Below are 25561 nucleotides of genomic sequence, written 5' to 3'. Positions count from 1 at the left end.
TCTTTCTTCCCACTGCCTCCATCAACCCTGTCCCACACCCTAATTTTAAGTCAACCTTCAAAATAAAAGTTTCAAAATTCCCTGACAATCTACCCATCTGGTTTCCAGACTGTTCTCATACGGATATTAAGGCATTAAGAACTCCAGCAAACTACTAAGACTAATCAATTTAAAGGTGGGTAATAAATGTCAAAAATTGCCGGAATTTCCCACAGCTTCAGAATATATTTAAAGCTAAAATAGACCATTTTCTATTTATTCTCAAAAGCTCTGGAATGTTAATTTAACTGTTTAATTTCAAATGGCACCATGTGAAAACATGAGCACTTGCAATTGAATTATGCTACAGAAAAACATTATATTGCATCTATTTTCAATTGTACAACCTGCGTTTTCAAAAGAACAAACTGACGATAATAGGGAGTGGACCAAGTGAAGAAATCTGCACTCAGAATTTCCATTATCAACCTACCACAGCTTTCTTCATCACTGCCATCATCACAGTCTTCTACTCCATTGCATTTCCAGGAAACCGGAATACATTGAAGGAAATCAAAGCCACATTTTATTTCATTAGTGGGGCAATTTCTCAGATCTGAAATAAGAAACCAGATTTCAGTTAAAGTATTTTTGAAAAATTTAGTTAAAGCTCATTGTACCAATGATACTTTTTTGACAAGTATTGTGTTTATTTTACACAAGAGATTCCTGAATAAATCAGAACCAAAATCCAGGAGCTCAGAATTCTAAGAATAACCATTTCTGTAATTGAATCAACTGTATGATTCTAATCTGCAAAACATCATAAAAAATGAATAAACATTCCATGTTTTAACACAATATTGAGTAGTCAGAAGTTGAAGCTATAGAAGATGAAATGACCAAATAGCATAATGGAAAATGCACCAAGCTATTCTAGTACACAAAACCAAGCTTCCCAAATTAGATTCTTCATTTAGGTCAGTTTAAAAATGAGCAAACAAGTAACAATAATTGTCAGATATACAGACAGTAGAGGAAAATGTCAAAGTGAACCATCACGAGTTCTTTTTTTTGACAAATCTCAAACTTTTAAAGGTCATCTGGTCAACACATACTTAAAATAAATTTGTTTGTAACTATATTAGGAAAGACTTTTAAAACAATGCAGAATCCATACAATATAAAATACTCACAACAAACATCATAACTTTCATCAGATCCATCACGACAATCATTTGTACCATCACACTGCCACCTACTTGGTATACATTGCCCATCTTCACACTTAAATTCAGTTGAGCCACAATTAGCTTTGGCTAAGATAAATGCAAGCTGATTAAACATTATCCAGCAGAACTAGAAGCAAAATCTTAATGTGAATATGCTTAATTCAAGTGCTTAGATCCAAGTAACTATTGGTTAATCTACATTCGTGCATCTTCAACCTAGTTAACCACACCCTTCCCCATCCCAATGGTTTATTCCACTAGTTGTAGCAATAATTAATAATCTAAGGCTTAAAGGAAAAATTGTAAATTAGATTTAACTTTATAGTTTTCAATATCTCAAGCAGTTTGTTCGGCAAGAGATTTGTAAGTACTGGACCAAGGAGAATCTAATAGTGTTTCAGGCAAGAGCAGATCACCAGATTTAATCCAAATCCTTAATTTCATAATGAAACTTCCAGTAAATGAAACAGAATCCTTTCCAGTTTCTCGTTCCCATCACCAAAATGACTACTTTATGCATAATATAACTTAGCACAAGATGATGGTCATCAACATAGCTAAATAGGATGGATATAATGTTGCAATACTGAACCATTAAACATGCTTCAATAACAGCAATACCAAGTGGCCAAGCGGATCATGTGGTGATTAGACCAATGATCTGACTTGCTTCAATCTGGCAGATTAAACTGGTCCATAAAAATTGAGCTAATGCTACTTGTTAAAATTCAATATCTCCTTTTGAAACTACTTTATTGTATTTGTGAAATAAACAATTGGTCACACTGGTTCAATTCACACCAAATAAAAATTAGACAAAATCGAATGACTTGCACTGAATGTGGATAAGTTTACTTGTGCAGGTTATGAACATTGGTTCTCCTGCCTTCATGGTGGTGAACAAGTCTGATTCATTCCACCAGCAGCTCTCATTTGGGTAAAACAAAAGACCTATCAGCCCACCAAGAGATATCCCGGAAGGCTTTGTGACTGTTGTTAAGCAGGTTGACAGTATTGTTCAGAAGGCGTATGGTATGTTGGCCTTCATCAACTGTAGGATTGAGTTCAAGAGCCGTAAGGTGATATTACAGCTATACAAGACCTTGGTCAGACCCCACTTGGAGTTTTGTGTTCAGTTCTGGTCACCTCATTACAGGAAGGATGTGGATGCTATAGGGAGAGTGCAGAGGAGATTTACAAGGATATTGCCCGGATTGGAGAGCATGCCTTATGAGAATAGGCTGAGTGAACCTGGCCTTTTCTCCTTGGAGTGACAGAAGATGAGAGATGGACTGATAGAGGTGTATAAAATGATGAGAGGCTTTGATCGTGTGGATAGCCAGAGGCTTTTTCCCAGGCTGAAATGGCTAACACGGGGGCATAGTTTTAAAGGTGCTTGGAAGTAGGTACAAGGGGGATGTCAGAGGTAAGTTTTTCAGACAGAGTGGTGGGTGCGTGGAATGCACTGCCAGTGAAGGTGGTAGAGGCGGATACAATAGGGTCTTTTAAGAGACTGTTAGATAGGTACATGGAGCTTAGTAAAATAGAGGGCTATGTGGTAGGGAAATTCCCGGCAACTTCTAGAGTAGGTTACATGGTCGGCACAACATTGTGAGTCGAAGCGCCTGTAATGAGTTGTAGGTTTTCTATGTTTCTATGTTCTATCTGTCCAGTGACCTCAGACATACATCACCGCTGAGATCCATTTCAAGGGCCTCAACAGGAAGCAAAGCTAGGGGTAGTATTTTCATCTTGTACCAAACCATGACCATCTGAAAACTGAAGATAGCTGCTGCAAAAAAGGACACTAATTGCTGCTATTTCCTGATGATTCCAGGAAGGGAACATCCATTCCAATCCCATTGCCAGGTCTTAAAGGTGTATTACCAGAGGTGGATTCCCCAGTGCAACAATGGAATTCCAGCTCCACTTCCAAACTCAAAACAGAGCCCAAACATAGATACATGGTCCAGGATTCCAGAAGATCCACAAATTTAGGACTTGTTACTTTGGAGTGGCTGACTGCTCCCCTTAGAGCTATCAACCACAACTACCATAACTCAAAACGTCATTAGGAAAACCTTCCATTGATTCCATCTCACCAAAGTGGGGCCACAAATTTTGAAAGTGACATACATTCAAAAATTCACTTTAAGTGGACAAGTTTTCTATCACCAGCCCTGTTATTAACAGCATTTAGGAAGCTGATGCTAACTTGTTATATGACAATTACCAAGTCTTGGACTGGAAGTGCCTTTATGAAAGGTCTGAAAGTCACTTTATCACACCTGTAACTTCACCTTTTTCAGAATTCACAAAGAGTGGTTGAGGACAGTATGCCTTTTAAAATCAGTTTTGTTTCTAGATACATTGAGCAGTGAAAGAGGGGTTCCACAGGCAGTTGCAGAAGACCAAACTAGTTTCATACCTGTTGTGCAGTTCTGTCCATTCTGCAACTCCATCCCAAATGGACACGCACAGGTAAACTTTGGAGAGTGATTGTCTTTCTGAGGAGCTGGCAGACACATATATTTGCATCCTCCATTCTTCAAGTTTACATTACACCAATCTCTACCTGCAATATTTACAAAGGTCAATTGGGAAATGTCGTAGTAGTGATTTTAGTCTGCAATTGGAATTAAACATTTGTTTGCCATGCAGTGGACAAATTATTCCTTAAAAGCAACTACTATAGATGTGGCTAGCAGACTTCAAGGTAAAAGTACAATGGCTTCAGACCCAGAGCTGAGCAGAACACTACTTGGATAATGTGAACTTCATGGAATAGACCACCTGTAACAAAAAAAATATTCTATTCATGTGGAAGAATAGCCAATAGTTGATATTTATGTTACAAGCTAGTTGAATTCAAAGAACCTGTGCTCATGAAAACATCCCAGTGGAAGACATCACAGCACTTCTGCAATCACTTTGCTAATTCTTTCTGCAGAGGACCACAGCGAAGTGCTGGATAGTTCAGTGGGACAGTACAAAGGGAGGGGAAGCCTGCAGTAGTGCCTCGAATTCAGCACCAGTACAGAGGCCCAGAATAGTGGCAGGTCAGGGAGTGGAGGTTTGACTGGACATACACCAGAACTTCTGGTTTATATTAATTTCTCTCGAGAAATAAAATTCTCAGGGTGGAAACACTGCCCCTGTCCTCCAAGCAGCATTGCCTTCATGCTTGACCATTAAACTGCCAGTAATTACCCCCATTGTTAGATTAGGTTGGCTGCTGAATTAGAAGATAACATAATGGATTAACATTCTCCAGTAACAAGCATATTGTGGCTACAAATTCAGCACCTGTTTCCTACGAGTTTGATTTCACATTTCACGCTAGATTAGTTGCAACTGGAAGATTAGCAGGAGGAATTCAAGATCATTTTCTCCTCAAATGGCAAGTATTTGTATTAAATAAAAATGTCCAGGTGCCCAAAGGTTTAACATTTAGTATGAAGTCGTGTCTGAAAGGGAAGGAATAGGCATTTATAGAATTTTTTTGTATAAAAGTGACTGGACCAGGGCAACGCAAACTACCTTATTCTGGTGATTATCCAGCTTATTCTGTATTTAAATAATAACCAGTTAGGTACCCTGAATAAATCTTTGATTCTATCAAATTACTATAGAATTAAAGGATTTACTGATTTGACCAGTTTACCTTTAGAGACACAGAATGTGAGATATAATTTGTGCTTTATAAGGCAAACACATTTTAAAGAAGTCAGAAGATTTCTAATCTATGACTGCTAAACTATAAATGATCTGTGGAAAGCAACTTGAGGATTAGCATTGGTTTTGCTTTGAAAAAGTTTTCATTTATTATACATCCTACCTGTCGGCTGTGCTAGTTCATGATAGACAATTATATCATGAACTTACTTAAGGTTGGAGATTAAAGTCATTAGATTCTCTCCTGTAAATTTGTTAGCTCCATAAATAGCATTATTCTCCCAATTAGTCCAGAAGATTGAGTCCTGAAATGTGATCTGAAAGTTAAGGTTAGCCAAATGCAATGAATATAGTGTTGAAATTGCAGAGGCCCTGGCAGAAATATTTAAAATGTCGATATCCACGGGTCATGTGCCGGAGGATTGGAGGATAGCTCATGTAGTTCCGTTGTTTAAAAAAGGCTCAAAAAGTAAGCCGGGAAATTATAGGCTGGTAAGTTTGACATCGGTAGTAGGTAAATTATTGGAAGGAATACTAAGAGATAGGATCTACAAGTATTTGGATAGACAGGGACTTATTATGAAAAAGTCAGCATGGCTTCGTGCGTGGTAGGTCATGTTTAACCAATCTATTAGAGTTTTTTGAGGAAGTTACCAGGAAAGTGGATGAAAGGAAGGCAGTGGATATTGTATACATGGACTTCAGTAAGGTCTTTGACAAGGTCCCATATGAGAGGTTAGTTAGGAACATTCAGTCGCTAGGTATACATGGAGAGGTAGTAAATTGAATTAGACGTTGACTCAATGGAAGAAGCCAGAGAGTGGTAGTGGAGGATTGCCTCTCTGAGTGGAGGCCTGTGACTAGTGGTGTGCCACAGGGATCAGTGCTGGGTCCATTGTTATTTGTCACCTATATCAATGATCTGGATGATAATGTGGTAAATTGGATCAGCAAATTTGCTGATGATCCAAAGATTGGAGGTGTAGTGCACAGTGAGGAAGTTTTTCAAAGCTTGCAGAGGGATTTGGACCAATTGGAGGAATGGGCTGAAAAATGGCAGATGGAGTTTAATGCGGACAAGTGTGAGGTATTGCACTTTGGAAGGTCAAACCAAGGTAGAACACACAAGGTAAATGGTAGGACACTGAAGAGTGCAGTAGAACAGAGGGATCTGGGAGTACAGATACATAATTCCCTAAAAGTGGCGTCACAAGTAGATAGAGTCGTAAAGAGAGCTTTTGGTACATTGGCCTTTATAAATCAAAGTATTGAATATAAGAGTTGGAATGCTATGGTGAAGTTGTATAAGACATTGATGAGGCCGAACTTGGAGTATTGTGTGCAGTTTTGGTCACCTAATTACTGGAAGGATATTAATAAGGTTGAAAGAGTGCACAGAAGGTTGACAAGGATGTTGCCGGGACTTGAGAAACTGAGTTACAGAGAAAGGTTGAATAGGTTAGGACTTTATTCCCCGGAGCGTAGGAGAATGAGGGGTGATTTGATAGAGGTGTATAAAATTATGATGGGTATAGTTAGAGTGAATGTAAGCAGGCTTTTTCCTCTGAGGCCAGGGGAGGAAAAAAAACAGAGGTCATGGGTTAAGGATGAAGGGGGAAAAGTTTAAAGGGAACATTAGGGGGGGCTTCTTCACACAGGGAGTTGTGGGAGTGTGAAATGAGCTGCCAGATGAAGTGGTGAATGCGGGCTCACTTTTGACATTTAAGAAAAACTTGGAGAGGAACATGGATGAGAGGTGTATGGAGGGATATGGCCCAGGTGCAGGTCAGTGTGACTAGGCAGAAAAATGGTTTGGCACAGCCAAAAAAGACCAAAAGGCCAGTTTCTGTGCTGTAATGTTCTCTGGTTCTATGGTTCTAATATTCATGATGCTTCACCTTTTCTAACAGTGTCCTGCACTTTTGAATGGGCACCTCAAAATTCTTATGGGCTTGCTGGGTATCCACAACTTGCCTTACTTAAGATGAAACCATTAATTACTCAAGTGAGAAACGACAGTCACAGGCAATCTAAAACAACCAACAAATTGAACTGCAGGTTAGGCAGCAGCTGTGGAAATACTTAGCAACTTAAGTTGAAGACTGACCAAGTATTTTCAGATTTTTTTTGAATTTCAAGCAGCAAATAATGCATCTAAAAGACTAAGGATTATTATCTCCCCACTGTATTGGAACAGTTTCATTAATATATGACTATACACATGCTCCTGTATCAAAGTACTAATTTCTACTGGAGTCTGTTGCTTCCAGTACAAGCTGCTCAATTTACTATACCACCCGTCCTCAGCCAACTCTGTTTTAAAAGCTTTACTTCGGTTTTTACATACCTCAAACAAGGACACACCAAAAGGATAACCAAGAAATCCATGTGAAGACAACACAGTTCTTCTATCTTCTCCAAACACGTCTATACTTGACAGTGTGTGCAGCTTGGAGTCAACCCAATAGAGTCGGTTTTTCACACGATCTGTGGGTGTTAAATTGAACAAACCAGGCTCCAACTTTTGTAAACTCAAGTCTACATTCATACGTACAAATTTACTCACCGAGTGTAATGGCATTTGGCCATTGGATGTCTGTGGTCACGAGGAGCTTGCGATCAATACCATTCATTCCTGCTTTTTCAATTACTGCTGGTTCACCCCGGTCTGACCAATACATATACCTTAATGTTTAAAGTGCCAAAAAGAGCACATCAAATCATGCTTGACAACTGAACACATTAGAAGAAAGTACTAATTGTGGTATCCAGAATAACAATTTTTTCCCCACACCTCCAGTGGACTTGCCAACAGGCCCCTTTCAATCACTTATCGTCACCTGCACTTAAAAATGTCTAAAGGTTGCAAAAATCAAATCAACACTTGCACGCTTATAATGCAAAATGTCTCAGCTCAATCTTTCTAAAAAAAAATTCCGATCTGAATCAAGATTACATTCCCTAGCTCAGCATGACTTGAATAGAATGGAATTAATTTGACCTTTATTCAAAACGTGTCAAGATGTGTCTTGATAGAATCAGCTGCGGAAAACTCAAAACTGCATGCTGTTCTTTTAACTGTACTTCAAAGAGGCAGTGCTATGGAATAAGGACAAATTTGTTTGGTTGAATTTGGGAATGCATGCTGTTACGTATCCCGTAACTGGATCACTTACCAGCAAAGATAGAGGTCCGCTGAAGTCTGATGGTACTATTTTTAAACGTTTTTATTTATAAAGGGGCACAAACGTAAGGTTAATACAAACATTCAGATAACATACGTCGTCAATACTCAATCTAAAGCGCAGGTATAGTAATAATCAATAAGAAATAAGCTCTATCGTTGTCTAGGGGTAAGGTATATATTGTCCGCTGTATATCTAAAAGTCTCTTGCGTTCACTGCAGTTCCACCAGCTGCCGTCTTCTGGGGTGTCGCGGTGGTGCACTTTGTTAGAGAGAGAGAGATAGAGATTGAATGAAACAGTTACCCAGCGGGTTTTTTCCAACCTTTAGGAGTTCGATCCGTCGGAGTCTCGTTGGGGGGTGGCCGTTCACTTGTGGCCTCTCCGGTAGCTAAAGCCGTTCTTTCGTGGTGAGGTCACCAATCTCAGGCAAGGAAAAGACGCACACGAACCCCCCCCACCGGCTGTCGCTATTAAATGCTGTTGCAGGATTTCTAGCGAGTCTTCTGGTGCGTCTGGGGGGCCGTCTTTACAACCCCTCTTTTATCTGAACTCACGGGGTCTCAGATGTCAATCAGGTTGGGATGATGCAATCTCTCTCCGTCTCTCCACCCACGTTGCCCCGAGGGTATACACGTAGTACAGTTCCCAATTCACAAAAGGTGTCTCCACGAGACAATGACCACCAGCGCCAGCTTTGCCTCACCGTGAAACGAGGGACGCCGCACGTATATCTCTCTTCTCTTGGGTCATTGACCCCCCCCTTCACTAGGGCTCTGGCGATTATCACAAAGGAGGGGGCTGGGATCATAACAATGCATTCTTGTTAAAGGAGTAATTAGATTCAATAGTTAAAGCACAGGCAACCATTTGGTGAATCATGCTTACACCAGTGAGAGCAATCTAATTAGTTCCCCTCAACCTTGCACTGTTCTGAAAAGTCTCATATACTTTACCAGCTTAATTGATAGAACCAAATCTGCCTCCAGTCCCACCCCAGCAGCGCACTGCATCACAATGATTCAGCGCTCAAGTTTTAGCCAATCAGCTTCATTCTATCTCCTGAATGCCTTTCACTATATTCTTCAATCAACCACCTCAAATCACCTTCCAACCTCCTGTTCCAAGAGGAGTTAGTTAGTTAGCTGCTGACTGTTATGCCACTGGCACATAGGACAGCAATGAAGGTCCTCTATCTCTGTCTGTCCTTGGCCATCTTCTCTATGGTGCCCCAGGAGTGGTTCAGAGTCCTCATTCCTGCCTCTGTGGTACGGCGCCAAGGTGTCTTTGGTCTCCTGCATGTCCTCCATCCTTCAGGGGGCCAATGAAGTGCTGTCTTGATGATGGAGTTGGCCTCTCTTCTCAAAACTTGCCCAATCCATCTCCAAAGTTTCCTCATGATGATTGTAGCCATGTCCTCTTTGGGACATCGAGGGAGTAGGGTGTGGTTGGAGATCTTCCTTGGCCAGAAAATACAGATGATTTTTTGGAGGCTTATGGTGTGGAATGGCAAGGTCATTTACCATCATGCGCTAGTATTCTGACCTGTACAAGGGTACGGGCAGAATACAGCTTCGCCTTTGTGTAATCACTGTACTTGGCCGATCTCCATATGTTGCTCATCGATCTGAAGATGATTCTAGCTTTGCTGAGTCTGCACTAGATGTCGTCTTTGGTCCCACCATCCTGCCGAATGATGCTGCCCAGGCAGGTGAATCTGCCAGTGCTGGGTAATTTGATGCCATATGTCTTGACAGGAGGAGATGGCTCACGAGGGTCATGGTCTCAATCTCTCTCTGACAGACCCTGAGTCCAACCTGTCCACAGGTGCAGAGTTTTCTCTTGTCTATGCTAGCACATACATGAAAGTAATGCGAGGTCCTCCGCAAAGCCAAGGTTTTCTAAAGTACAGAGTCCACCTAAAGCATCTCTGCTTATCTTCCGTATTTTGCCTCATAACCCAGTCAATCACTAGGTTAAATAATATCACCGACATCACACAGCCTTGCCTGACCCATCTTGACTTCAAAGCTCAAATTGCAGTCCCCAACTGTGCAGGTGAAGTTAGTGTGGTGCTAACACTACCTCCGAGTGCAGCTGTTCAGAGACAACATCCTTCACTTCAATGTTACTTTCATTAGTTGGAGCACAACAGTGGATCACAGTTATGTTCTCTTGCTTCCCTTTCAGCCTGACTCTCATCAGCCAACTGTTGATTGGTTTCCACTCCAGCAAGCAATTCTCAATACCTCTCTTCACAATCATGATGCTGACTATCATCCCTTCCCAAGCATAAAATTGTTTCACCAGTTGCTGCCTTTAGGCAGCCAGACCCTGTCTATCTGTGCCACCTTGCCAGTGTTGTACATGGTTCGTACATTCCAAAAAACAATTTTGGTCTTTATCTTGATGGTGTTCAGGGCTTCCCTCATCATGCTGGTAGCTTCTTCTCGGTTTTTACGACTGTCAGTCATGCAATTTTTTTGACCAGTAGGGTTGTTAGCCCTGAGATGAACCATCAAACCTGGAAGACCGGTGGATCACTCTTAGTCTGACCTCCATCCTTTGACCTGTTTGGCATGGGTGACCCTACCAAGAGTCAAAGCGCGAGGCCCTGACTCCTGCCAACACAGCTCTCTGGGTCATTGAGAAAAACAAGCCTCCAAACCCTATGACAAGTTTGTGGTTCTCCTGGAGGTCCAAATGGGATATACCTTGGCAAATTTCTTCTGCACTCAAACCTTACTTCCAATGCTCAGCAATAGACTATCCTTGTGCCTAAGCAAGCAAATAAGTAAAACACTCCAGGTACTGAATTTAAAAATAAGCACTGGAAATGCACAAATCAGATGGCATCTGTGGAAAGAGATCTGGTGCAGGGGCTTGATACAAAATATTAACCATTCCCTTTTCTACAGATCCACTCAACCTTTCCTAATATTCTGCATGAAATAGACTGAGTGTCTTATACAAAGTTTGATGTTGTTCCATTCCTCTTGCACTCTGACTCTATTTATAACCCTGGATCTGGTATGCTTTCACTGTTTTATTAACTTGCTTTGCCATTTTCAAAAAACTGCACACAAAAGCATGCAAATGCAGACCTTCATAAGCAAAAAGGCTGTATGGTCATGACAAAAGAAAGGTTCTTGTGCTATTAGAACTGGAGAAATGGTGATACTTAGAATGAAGCAAAAACCACTAGAGAAAATCAGATGGTCAGGCAGCATCTATGGAGGAAAGGGCAGTGAACAGTGGAATGAAACACTTCATGTGGACTGAAAGATCAGGGGGAGGGGGTGGTGGACAGCCAGTATCAAGGTAGTGAGAGGGAAGGGGTGAAGCAAGAACTAGCAAGTGATACGTGGAGCCAGGCAAGGGTTAGCAGGAAGATGGAGGATGGAAGAATGGAAAAAAGCAGAGACCGAGAGATTATAGGTGTAGGGAAATGGCTGCAGATGAAATCTGATCAGATTGTGGACCATGCACCCTAAACGAGGTGGGTAGGGGAGTGAGAAGAGTGGGTGAGGCAGATGGAGGGCAAAAAAATAGCTGATAGATGCCATATAGGAGGAATGGTAGATCATGAGGAAAGAGGAAAAGGGACAGTGTTGAAGTAACTTATCCTAAATTAGGGAATTCAGTGTATTATGTCTAGTTTTGACAGGTGGAATATGAGATATTGTTCCTCTTAGAATACTTATAATAAACATTTTGTTGTAGGGCAGGATTAGAGGGAAATTAAAATGGACATGGTAAAATTCTTCACCTTACTGACAAAAATGTATTCAGAAATTGGGGCGTAAAGTGTGCTAGAAAGTGAGAATGCAGCGGACAATAACATCTATTACAAACATAACAATACAAGTATGGAAAAACAATTGTAGACATGAACTGTAAAGAATTAACATCTATGTTTATCAAATTAAAAACATTCCAGGTCAAAATTGGACCAGATGACTATTCAAGTGTGCAGATGGGTTACAGTATGTTAAAAGTAAGCTTCATACCCGGACAGTGGATCAACTGCTATAGAGGCTGGCTCCCTCAAGTTACTGTCAAACAGAGTCTTCATTCGTCTTCCATCATAGTTTGCTACAGATATAGTTCTGGCACCCATATCAGTCCAGTATATGTTGTTGTAAATCCAGTCCACTGCAATTCCCACATGAATGCGTATGTTGTTAATTATTCTGGAAATATCACGGTTGCCTTTGTCGCTGTCCATTAGCATACTGCAATAGTAAATGATCAGATAGTTATTTTGTGCCAAACAAAAAAATGTTTACAAAATATTCAAGATGTCATGCTTCCACCAATTTTGCTTCATCATTAATGCACAAAGGTAGTGGATTAGTAAAACTAAATTGTTTGCTTCACTGTGCAGTAAGCACCATTGAAAATTGTCCCTAGTTCAGTTTACATAATAAGAAAGATCAAAACACGTTATAGTCAAATACAGAACTTCACCAACTGATCTCATTGAAAATCCTATCAAAACAGTTTCACTGCAATCACAAAAGGTGAAACATCAAAATGCCAAATCCAACATAAACTCCCAACAATTTTGGTCACAGAGTATTCAATACCAGTTCAGAATTTGTTCAATCAGCTCAAGTAATTTGGATAGCTACATGAAGATAAAACTAGTATTGATTTTACCTAAAGATTGCACGCTCTCCCATGTCAGCCCAGAAGATTCTCTTCTCTGCAATATCAGCATCGAGTGCAACAACATTTCTCAGGTGTGCAAGCACTGGCTCATACTCTTTGTGATGCAGACCAAGTTTCCTGATATCATGGCGATTGGTGAAGATTAGGTAAGGTTCTTCTCCTACAAAGGAACAGTGGCTCTTTGAAAGATGGAAAAATATCCTATTGCAAGCTTCAATACATGATACTCCTCTTCAGACCAAAATGTTTCCTCCTTTGAGAATATAGAGCAAACCAACTCAAATAGAAATCAGTGAAATGACTAATGTCATTAGGCCCTTTGTCCATTTTACTCCAAATCAGACGATGAAAATGCAGATTAACCACATATTACTGTGAATAGTGCCCAGGGTTTTCATTCACATTATTCTTTTGCTATTATAGACTAAAGTACCCATCAAGCAATTGAATCATGTCATACATCCTCAAAAGCCACTTTGGTGGATAATAGCTCAATTGCAAACAGCTTGGGCACATTTGCAAAGGAAGCCAGTTCTTGTTTTCACAGTCTTTCAAATTCAATGTACTGGGAGTGTCAATCCTTGCTTAACTGAATCAGAATACAATGGCTGAACAAAACATGTATAAATCAATTGGCTATTTAAAGTCAAACCTAATTAGATCAATATTGACTTTATTGGAGGCATAGTAGATTTCAAGTACATTCTCAGTGGAGATGCCTATTTGTACAAATTTGTGTAGCAAATTCAGATAAATTGCTGCAACTTGGTCAGAAATGACACTAGTAGGCCAAGAAGACTAGACATTATAGGAGGCTACAATTCAGTTCCCAACTATGGATTGACCAGTTTTGTTTCTAGAGACAGCTCTTGGTTACACTACGGGAATGAAATGGATTTGCTGCTAGTTAACGAGCACTTTCTCCCGGATCGGTGCATTAAGGCCGTACATGAATCCAGAGAAAGTAATGAGTGAGCACAATAGTTTTAAGTGTAGCAGATCACTCAGTGTCTTCATTGGATTGTATCACTAATCTGCATTGGGGAGAGGAGATTTCCATGCAATGTTTAGACAAAGGCAAATGAAACCTCTTGCCCACTGAGAATCATTAATCAAGGACTACACAAATGGACATATCAGAGATTAATAAATGATGCACAAAAAGGATCGGAAGCAATGACTTCTGATCACTGGAATAAGCAACAGATCATTGGACATTTGCTACCGCTTGTCCTATTTCAAAAGTTGAATAGGATTGAGGAAATGAAATCTACCTAATGTTCCTACATACGTTGTCAAATAGTCCAAGTGACTGGCTTACAAATACATTTAGGGAATAAAGATTATTCAATATACGACAAATGCAATGAAATAAGTTAAAGCAAAATTTTGTTTGGGCTGCAATAGAACTAGTGTAAATTCTCAACTGATAAAATTTTCCTGAGAGGAATGAAACTGCACCCCAGGAACAGTCCAACGTAAGAGATAGTACTTCAGAATTCAGATAGATGTTAACTTTGATTAAGGATGTGTGCACTATATTCAAGGCCAAGATATGATCCTGGGAACAGGAAAATAAATACAAAAATAAAACAGAATCAATCATCAACTTAATGAATGAGCTATGGCTTTCTATCTGTTATAGAAACAGATCCCACTATACATCACTTTTGCTACCAAATTCATACTGTAGGTGAAACATGAAAAACATATTGACTGAATCACTCAAGAATGTCCTGTTATAAAAGGAGAAATTGTACAATTATCCAGTCCTCCAAGTGTAGCTTCCTGTATATTGGCGATACCCGGTGTAGATTGGGAGACCGCTTCGCTGAGCGCCTACGATCCATCCGCCAGAAAAAGGGGGATCTTCCAGTGGCCACCCATTTTAATTCCACTTCCCATTCCCATTCCAATAAGTCAGCCCATGACCTTCTCTACTGTTGTGATGAGGCCACCCTCAGGTTGGAGAAGCAATACCTTATATTCCAGCAGGGTAGCCTCCAACCTGATGGAATGACAGCAATTTCTCAAACTTCCGGTAATGAACCCCCACCCCACTTCAGCATTCCCCATTCCCTCCCTCGCCTCATCTCCTTACCTATCCATCACCTCCATCTGGGGCTCCTCCTCCCTTTTCTTTCTTCCATGGCCTTCTGTCCTCTAGGAGATGACCCCTTCTCCCGCTCTTTATCCCTTTCACCAAATGACTCCCCAGCTCTTTACTTCACCCCTCTTCCCCACTTCCTGGTTTCACCGATCACCCTGTGTTTCTTCCTCCCCTCCCCCACCTTCTTACTCTGGCTCCTCATCATTTTCTCTCCAGTCCTGATGAAGGGTCTCGGCCCGAAACGTCAACTGTACTCTTTTCCATCGATGCTGCCTGACCTGCTGAGCTCCCTCAGCATTGAGTGTGTTCCAGTCAAATAGGTTTGGAGCTGAGGTGAGGGGGAGAAAGATCAGTCAAGGTGCTCTGGTCATCAGAAGCCAGAAAAGAGGTTGGAACTTAGTTCACATGAATTTATTTGGTACTGAAGGGTATAAGTATCAAGTGTATCTGTGCCAAGTTGAACAGAATTGATAGTTTTCCACCAAAACAGAACAAATGAAGGTCAGGAGAGCCCTTCTGGAATGAATTTTCAACTTGTGGCTTTCAGCAGAGTTACATAATACACCAAACTGTCTGAGGAACTCTGTGAGCAAGGTGCAAAATATCAACAATTCTTTTACCTCTACAGATGCTACTAACCCACTGAGTTCCTCCAGTAATCTGACTTGTTCCAGATTTCCATCATCTGCAGAAACTTGTTACCAAAACTACCAAGTCTGTGTTGTGAGAAATACAGTTAGAACAAAACTGTGAACTTCAGCGAAGTGCGGTACACTGCACAGTCCTCAGGGTTTCAATGAACACTTACCCATAGCTTTGCAAGTTCCATTCGCTGGATCAACGTGATATCCACTTTGGCATTCACACAGAAAGCTTCCTTCCAAGTTGATGCAGGTTTGACTGCAGGCTCCAGGATTTTCACACTCATCAACATCTACAAGTAAAACATCAATTACCTTGAACTTTTACACAACGAGCCATGGATCAATCAACTTGTGGAAAAGGAATCAGAGTCAACTTACCAACACAGGTTTTCTCATTTAACTCAAAACCCGCAGGCCAATCACATTCATAGCCAATAACCAGATCCTTGCAGATATGAGAACAGCCACCTTGATTCAGTAGACATTCATTCACATCTGGAAAAAAAACAATCACTCTGCATCTCCCAGTTAAATCACGACTAAAAATACCTCTTTCAAGTCCTGACAAAGTCCATAATATCTACTCAACATGGAATCACAGGTAAGCCTCAAATGCGATGAAGGATCTCCAAGAGATTCTAATTTCCATCACCCCCAATGTTTCTTCTTACAATACCAGTGCGGGGCTGGGCACCAAAATATAAGTGGGAAGAATCGATTAAGTGGTCAAACGTGTTGCTTAGCCACGATTCACATTCTGGCTAAAAAGCTGTTGCAAAGGTGCTCTAATGGTGCTTTGTGATGCCCACCCAATGACGACTTTGACGTTAGTAACATGCTACATCTGATTGTTGATCATTTGAAACTCTACAGACTTAACATCATTAAATCACTAATATCCACTTGTTTCAAGGATAAGGCTGAAGATTTTTGAAATCAAAATAATAAAGCCCAAATTAGTTGATTATATAAAACATAATAGGGAGAAGGCAGGAACGGAGTACTGATTGTGGACGATCAGCCATGATCACATTGAATGGTGGTGCTGGCTCAAAGCGCCGAATGGCCTACTCCTGCACCTATTGTCTATTGTCTATAACATTTAAAATTCTGAATGTCAAAACACAAATTGTTTGTTGTGCTTCAAGCATGTTAAGCTTGAGGGATATTTAAAACTAGAAGTAATTAAACTCTACATAACAAGTTCACTACTTACTACATTTTTGGGCAGGTTCATCACTCCAGTCTCTGCAGTCCTGATGTCGATTGTACACTTCTGTTATATTAATACATTCTCCACTTCCACATCTGAAGTCAGTACGTCCATTGCACACTGCAGCTGGAAGGGGGAAAAAGAATGTTTAATGTAGAATACAAAAGATATTTGAAAAAAAAACCAGAACATTCAGCACTTACCACTTCCACAACCAACTTCATCACTCCCATCAAGACAGTCTCTTTGTCCATTACACTTCCTGTAATTCTGAATGCAGGCACCAACACCACACCTGAAGTGATCTGGTCCACATGTATGAGGAGCTGCAGAAAATAAAGCTACCTCAATAACAGAATACCCATGTTCAAAATACAGCATCCAAAAAGCAGCAAGTACTGCTTAACTCCAACATCATCCAAATCAAACTAAAGTTTCTGCTCCCTTTGGGAAATAATGCACAAGCAGCATTTCAATTACTTTAATCTCTAGCAACTACATTATCTCAGTGCTCAGTAATTAAATTCAAAATTGAGCAAATCAACACTGAATGAAAAATAGCAAAGTTTTCATGAGTTGACTGGACTGATATTTGGAAAGCATCTGTGTAATATTTGTGCATTAGATGAGTTCTGAAGGGGAGTTGCAGGTGTCTTAGCACAAGCCAGCAAATGTCAGGGAGACAGAAGACAAATATCTAGGTCATTTAGCAGGATGTAATGCATGGCTAACTCAGATTTCTAAAATTTCACCTCACTGATTTGCAAATTGTACATCAAGATTGCAGAGGACAGTCAGTGAGCAGACACACTTAGTTAGCATTTCAGCAGGCAAATATGATTAAAGTGCAATACAAGTGAAATTGGAATCAGCATTAAAATTATTAAAACTCAGTGCCTGTTAGGTAGTAAGTCCTCCAAACTATGCGACATTGTTTGTGGATACTTTAATGAGACTGGTTCTCAAATGCCTGAAACTTGATTCCATTGTTGATGAGGCTTCGGAAAAGACAATTGTAGAGCTATGGTGAAATTTTGAAAGCAACTTGTAATATTTAAATTTGAAATTATCCAAATCCCAGTGTTGCTCAGTTTTATGTCACAATTGTAAAGTTGCCAACATTTTGCCGTCATTACCACCTCAATGAGTCAGAGGTGGTACAAACAAAATGGGGGAAATATACCAACTGAACTTCACTGTTGGGGAAGTGCAAGATCATCCAGCTGGAAGTCAAGCATAGGCCACTCAAACCATCAATATAAATCAACTCGAAGAACAATCCAGTAAGTTCATATCTGGCCCATTTATGCAAAGGTATCCAATGACCTGAGGCTGCAACACTATTAGGCACTGCATTCCAAACCTAAACAATGACTGAAAACACAAAAATACAACTGCAGATGCTGTGGATCAAAGAATACGTACACAACGCTGGAAGAACTCCTCTTTTCTCACGGATGCTGCCTGGCCTGCTGAGTTCTTCCAGCGTTGTGTACGTATTCTCTAAACAATGACTGGTTGTTTGTCAATCATACAGAACATGAACCTGTCCTTTCAGTCAAACCAAGTATCCTATTTACCAACAGCCAAGCAGCAACTCATCTATTCATATGCTCATCTGTATACTATTCGAATGGCAAGTACCTGCCTCAGTTACATTCAAGGATTTAAGGTTCCAGCCAGTCTCCAGATGATTAAAACACATTTTCCTCAGATCTCCTCTAAACCTTTCCCCACTCTCCTCCCCCCCCCCCCCCCCCCCCCCCCCACAACCCCACACACTTACTGCAAAGACGCTCTATAGTTTGAGGTCTTGTTTTGGGGAACGATTCCTACTCTACCACATCCAAGTACTTAAATTTTGTATACCTAAAAATGACCTTCTGGTCCTTTCCAACACCTTAAAATCGCATCCTGTTGATTGGGGGGTTGGGGGGAGGGAGTTGAAATGTGTGGGGATTTGGGCAGAGTGCTACCAACTCAATTTATAAGCTAGCCATTGGGGAATCCTGCACTGGTACTCCCAAGTCCCAATTTACCTCTCATTTCTGAACTTCCTCCCCATTTACAAAATAGTCTACACCTTCTTTCCTTCTACCAAAGTGCACGACCATAAACTTCCCGATAATGTATTTTTTTGCCCATTTTCCTAATCTACCCAAATCCTTCTGCAGACCGCCACCTTCCTCAACATCACCTACCTCTCCACTTACCTCTGTATCATCTGCAAACTTAGCCACAAAGCCACCAATTCTGTCATCCAGATCATTGACATAACGTGAAAAGGAGCTGTCCCAGCACCACCTTCAGAACACAATTAGTCACTGGCAGCCAACCAGAAAAGGCTCCTTTTATTCACACTCTTTGCCTCCTGCCAGTCAGCCAATCTTCTATTCATGCCAGTATCTTTCCTGTAATGCCATAGGCTCTTAGGTAATGCAGTCTCATTGCAGCACCTTATCAAAGGACTCCTGAAAAACCAAGTGAACATCCACTGCCTCACCTTTGCCTGTCCGGCCTGTTATTTTCTCAAAAGAATTTTCAACAGATTTGTTAGGCAAGATTTCCATATGCTGACCAGCCTATTTTATGACCTGCCTCCAAGTAGCCTTGGACGGATGCACATTGCTGACTCACTAGAACAAAGGCAAATTAAAACTGTAACAACATACATAAAATGCTGTGTTCCACCAGCATTTTGTGTGTGTTGTTTGAATTTCCAGCATCTGCAGATTTCCTCATGTTTGCTCTTTAAATTAAAACTGAGCTTACTTTCTTTTAGAAATCCAAGTATGAGCTTAGTTAAAATATTGACAGTGGCTAGGCAGAGATAAAATGGGAATCTTCTGTGGTGGAATCTCGAATTAAAACTGTGTCTATGTCTTTTGAATCAATTTGAGGCACAAGTGGAAACCAGAAAAACTCTATTCAAAAAAGACATATAGAATGATTTTTAAAAGAGTACGTGCTATCAGAATAAAAATTAAATAAAGTTGGTGTACAAATGAGCTATGATGTAATTGATTATGGAAAGTTTCAAGGGTCAACTGGTATTCCTGTTCCATCATTTGTTGGGTCTAATTAAATGGTGGCCAGTTCACATTAACGTGCATCCCTCACCCATATTTCTTTCTTCCCACCAGTCCTAAGCTCGTAGTTTCTTATGAACTGGTGTTTTTAAAAACTAGTAGTGTAAGAAGATAAATGACTTATGGCAAATTAATTTCATCAGTTCCATCTTTGCAGTCAGTATCTCCATCACAAAAGCAATGACTGTGGATGCATTCGCCTGAACCACACTGAATCTCATTTGGAGGACAAGTCAATGGAGGAAGAATGTGTTTGCACTGGTCCAGAGATTCATCAGACTGATCAGCACAATCAGCATTAGTATCACATACCCAACTCAGCGGGATACATTCTGAACTATTGCAGTGAAATTCGTGTGGGCCACAGGAAGGTGGAGCACAGCCTTTTTCATCACTTCCATCGCCACAGTCATCTTCACCATTACATACAAATGTCTTGGATATGCATCGGTCATCAGAGCAGATCAACTCTGTTGGACTGCAGGTGAGGATGCCTAGAATGATTTTTAAAAGTGCCATTTTATCCTGGAGTAATTCACAATTAGAACAATGAGTACAACAAAGCCGTTACATTGCTAATCAGAGAAATAAGAGATTCGGCTGATGCTGGAAATATTGAGCAATACACACAAAGTACTGGAGGAACTTAGTAAATCAGGCGTATCTATGGAGAAAATGAACAGTCTTAGTTTTGGGCCAAGATGTTTATTTGCTCTCTATTTGGATTCATGCGCCATATTTTACACTTTGGCACCAGCAGAACACCGCTTCGTTCTGCTGTATTCATGTAGGGCAAAATGATAATTGAACTTGAATTTAATTTTGATTTTAGTTTGATCAGGACTTCTATAAATGCTGTCAGGCCTGCCGAATTTCTCCAGCACTGAGTGTTACATTGCTAATCCCTTCCCCACCTTCTCTCCTACTGAAACTCTGCAACTTTTTCCCAGTTCTGGGAACGTCAAAGGGCCAAATCATCGACTGCTTCCCTTTCCACTGATATTGCCTCACTCCATTCTTTTGTTACAGATTTCCAGTCTCTGCATTTGCTTTACCATTTACATTGCTCAAGATCTTCAATGGGATATTTACACAATTCTGCAGACACTATTAGAAGCCAAACATGGTTTTATTCCAAGTCCTTTACCACAGTTCTCTTCATCACTGCCATTACCACAATCCTTTTGTCCATCACATTTCCAAGAGATAGGAATACATTGATGTGGTCCAGGGCCACAGCTGATTTCATGCATTTGGCAAAGTTCTGCATCTAAAATAAAGTCAAAGTGCATGAACAGGTACCTCAGAAAGATAAAGCAATTTGCTTTATACAACTGTGCTAATGGCTGAAGGAAGCTTCCAAGTGAGTAAAGAAGCCAATCCATTACCCCTCGCAGAAAAAAAAATACTGGACATTTGATGAAAGCTGATTTCTGATTTGAAAATCTTATTCAAAGACTAGTGGAAGGTTGTTCTCCACCCACATCCCTTCCTGGCCATCTTTCCTCAGTCATTTCCTGGAGGCAGTAGTTTATGCACATGCCATGCACATCTTAGCTGTGCCCAATGGACTCAACACTTCAATATTTTCAATGTTCAGCAACACCCTGCTATCTATTCATGGAAACAAGTCCTTCCCCCCACCCACAAGCAATTATTACTTCCATTTCCAAAATGAGCCTCCTCTTTGCCTCTAAAGTAACTTCACTCCAAATCTGCAGAATACTAGTCTGAATGAACAATGGCAGTTGCTAATGCCAGATTCGGTGGGCTGCGTTAGTCTAGGGAAAAACACTCTCCAGCCCGCCAAACTTATGAAAGCTCATTTGTGTGGATGCTGCATGATGTTTTCCCGTTACAAATCAGTACCAAGAATTAACAAACAGTAAACCATATGCAATTAAACGATTTACCTTTATAGCTCTTAATTTGACTAGAGGGTAGTAAAGAAAACAGAAAGAAAATGGCCCATTTTAATGAAATAGTCTAATGTGCACATTGGAGCTCACAGCTTTCTCATCTGTTTGTTCTCTATCAATTTCCCTTGGGCCTAGTTAACTCCCGACCCCATTCCAAGTCCATTCCATCCTGCAGTTTATGACCTCTCCGTTCTGGCATCTTCTCTCTCCATCTTACACCGAACAAAAGCCACCCGAATACTTTCTCTCAGACTCACAAGAAAGAAAACACACGTCTCTCATTAGGTGGTGCACATTCCAAAGCCCCGTTATCTCTAGTCATAACCCAAACACTGCTGCTACAGAGAAACCATTACATTAGGAGTGAAACCTTACAGAGTGTCACACTCTCCCCCCACCAAATTTAGTCCTCGTCTTCATGACATTGAAATAATCTGCCAACCCTTCCTGTAAAACACAAAGTACAAACCAGGTGTTAAAGGCAGTGATATAGTTCCACAAAGCAGTAGGGACCACACTCTGTTCTCCCAGTGCTACATAGGCCAGCCTATCCAGTGGTTGTCTCCTGATTCTGTGAGACCTCCATACCCCCTCATCTACCTGTACCATGCCTCTCTGTAATGCTTCACTACTAATGTAATGGTTTCTCTGTGGTAGCAATGTCTGGGTAATGACTAGAGATAACGGGGTTTTGGAATGTGGGGGCTATCCAACAAGAGAAATGTTGTTCTTTCTTGTGAGTCTGGAAGAGAGATTTTCACGGTCTTTCATCAGGGAGAGACGAGGAAAGAAGATGTGAATGGTAGACCGCCGGACGGAGTGGACTTGGAGCAAAGGTCTGAGGATTAGCGACAATCAGAGGAGATCGATGGTGGACAACCAGCTTATCAGTGAGCTCCAACATTTGCACATTTGACTGTTTCATGAGAAGGGGCCTTTTTCTTTTTTTGTTTTCTTTACTAACCATAGTCAAATTAAGAATTGTAAAGCTCAACCGTTTAATTGTATATTGTGTACTGTTTGTTATTTCGGGGTACAGATTTGTAACAGGGGACACATCGCGCAGCATCCACCCAAACGAGATTTCAAGTTTGGCTGGGTTGGGGGCTATCACCCCCTATATTAAGATGCTGCTGAAGTGAGATTTACATACCTCTTCATGTTCCGACACTACTGGGGATGCTTCTGGTCTACCTGGCGAGGCCTCCCCTGACCTATCACTTGTGCCCACCTGCAACTCAGACCCCTCTGTCCTTTGACCTCACTTCATCCCTTGCAGGGTCCTGCTGTAACCCAGGCTGTCCACAAATAGTGCCCTGCTCCCCCCCAATTTCACCTACCTCAGTGGGAGAAGGGCTGGGAGTCTCTTCCTCAATCAATGGGGTGTTAGCAAAAGGCAGCATATACCACACCTCCAGGTCCTCATCCTCTGAATCAGTATCCCTCTCAGCGGCAGGGGCTGGCCTACCCTCTACTGCTGTTGGCCCCGCAGTTGCCTCACGTCACCACAGAGTCCTCTTACTAGGTGTAGGCTCCAGGTCGGGCTCTGGGTTGACCTGCATCTCTTGTCCCAGAGGCAGAAGGTGGTTCCGATGGAGAATCCTATCAGACACATTCTCATCTTCTGGCTTCACCCGGAAAACTGGTAGCTTTGGCATCTGACTCTCCACCACATAGAGCGTAGCTGCCCGGTGGTCAGCCAACTTATGCTTTCCAGGTCGTCCCAAATTCCTTATGAGGACTCGGTCTCCCGGCAGGAATTGGGAGAACCTCACCTTTTGATCATACCTCCTCTTATTTCCTTGATTCTGCTTGGCAGCCGCGACCCCAGTTAATTCATAAGGCCGTTTTCAACTCCCTTCTCATGTCAGACACATACTTCAGATAAGTCTTGGGTGATACATCATCCTCGTCCGTCCCAAAACAAAGGTCAATGGGCAACCTCACCCCGTGCTCAAATATCAGATAGTACGGCGAGTATCCGGTAGTTTCATTTCGGGTACAGTTGTAACTGTGCACCAGATGTCCAATATGTTGACTCCACCTGCTCTTGTTGCTGATCTCCAAGGTCCTGAGCATGTCTAGCAAGGTCTGATTAAACCTCTCGTGCTGGGGATCACCCTGCGGATGACAGGGAATGGTCCTTGATTCCAAGCATGCCCAGTAACTCATGGATGAGCCTGCTTTCGAAATCCAATCCATGATCACTACATATCCACCTGGGGAGGCTCTAATAAATGAAATACTTCTCCCATAACACTTTGGCCTCCATGGACGCCCTCTGGTCCTTGGTAGGGAAAGCCTGAGCATATCTGGTGTAGTGGTCTGTGATGACAAAGACATTTGCTGTGTTGCTGGCATCAGGTTCTATTGACAGGAAATCCATACACACCAGGTCCAGGGCCCCACACTCTGCAAATGGGATCGGGCAGCTGCCCGCGTAGACAGTGTCTTATGCCGTATGCAGCGAAAGCACAACTTGCAGTATTCTTCAACCTCCGACTTCATTCGGGGCCAGTAAAACCAGTCTCTGAGCAATCCATAGGTCTTTTCCACCCCCAAATGTCCAGAACCATCACAAAGTGACTTCAACACAATCCTCCGATGCTTCTCTGGCAGAACCAGCTGGGAACGCCGAGGTCAGTCCGGCGGTGATGTGATCCGATATAGGATCTGGCTCCGCAACTCCAACCGGGGCCATTCTCTCAGTAATGGAGGCACCGTGGCATGTTTCGACTTCTCCGCCTGAGCCTTGTCTCTGTTTCCGTCCGCTGACCAAATGGTACCGATGACCGGGTCATCTCGCTGAGCCGCTGCCACTTCCCCAGAACTCAATTCCGGCAACTGATTTGTCTTCGGAGCAGTCAGGTTACAGTAAACTTGTGGAATGGCGTCATCAGAAGCTCCCAATTGATCTACCACTTGATCGTGCCCCTGCTTTCCGTCTGCATGTGATGGCAAAGTGACACATGACCTTCACCTCCGGGGCAGGAACGCACTCCTATTCATAGTCCCTGTCCAGCCCCTCATGCACACGTCAGGACAAAGCATCAGCGTAAATGTTCCTGCTTCCCGGCCGGTACTTCAGGCTGAAATCAGAGGCAGACAACACCGCCAACCACCCATGGCCTGTGGCATCCAATTTCACTGAGGTCACGATATACAGTTGAAGTCAGAAGTTTACATACACCTTAGCCAAATACACTTAAACTCGGCTTTTCACAATTCCTGACATTTAATCCTAGAAAACATTCCCTGTCTTAGGTCAGTTAGGATCACTACTTTATTTTAAGAATGTGAAATGTCAGAATAATAGTAGAGAGAATGATTTATTTCGGCTTTTATTTCTTTCATCATATTCCCAGTGGGTTAGAAGTTTACATACACTTTGTTAGTATTTGGTAGCACTGCCTTTAAGTTGTTTAACTTGGATGAAACGTTTTGGGTAGCCTTCCACAAGCTTCCCACAGTAAGGTGCTGGAATTTTGTTCCATTCCTCCAGACAGAACTGTGTAACTGAGTCAGATTTGTAGACCTCCTTGCTCGCACACTCATTTTCAGTTCTGCCCACAAATTTTCCATCGGATTGAGATCAGGGCTTTGTGATGGCCACTGTAATACCTTGACTTTGTTGTCCTTATGCAATTTTGCCGCAATTTTGGAGGTATGCTTGGGCTCATTGTCCATTTGGAAGACCCATTTGCGACCGAGCTTTAACTTCCTGGCTGATGTCTTGAGATGTTGCTTCAATATCCCCACATAATTTTCCTTCCTCATGATGCCATCTATTTTGTGAAGTGCACCAGTCCCTCCTGCAGGAAAGCACCCCCACAACGTGATGCT

General features: G+C 41.6%; 1 protein-coding gene across 1 annotated transcript in view; it reads right to left on the bottom strand.

The window, feature by feature from the left end:
- Positions 1-25561, bottom strand: part of LOC140720709 (uncharacterized) — a 105209-nt gene that overhangs the window by 25534 nt on the left and 54114 nt on the right. Inside the window, 14 exon segments of the mRNA XM_073035543.1 lie at positions 473-595; positions 1176-1298; positions 3640-3786; positions 5050-5191; positions 7234-7373; positions 7453-7571; positions 12080-12304; positions 12732-12903; positions 15662-15787; positions 15876-15992; positions 16714-16836; positions 16914-17033; positions 19922-20293; positions 20947-21069. Of these exon segments, the coding sequence (XP_072891644.1) occupies positions 473-595; positions 1176-1298; positions 3640-3786; positions 5050-5191; positions 7234-7373; positions 7453-7571; positions 12080-12304; positions 12732-12903; positions 15662-15787; positions 15876-15992; positions 16714-16836; positions 16914-17033; positions 19922-20293; positions 20947-21069 (2172 nt within the window).

The sequence above is a fragment of the Hemitrygon akajei genome, chromosome 2 (assembly GCF_048418815.1).
Source record: "Hemitrygon akajei chromosome 2, sHemAka1.3, whole genome shotgun sequence".
In the NCBI taxonomy this organism is placed as follows: domain Eukaryota; kingdom Metazoa; phylum Chordata; class Chondrichthyes; order Myliobatiformes; family Dasyatidae; genus Hemitrygon; species Hemitrygon akajei.
Note: the sequence above shows the minus strand (reverse complement) of the source record. Positions and strands in the feature narration are given on the sequence as shown.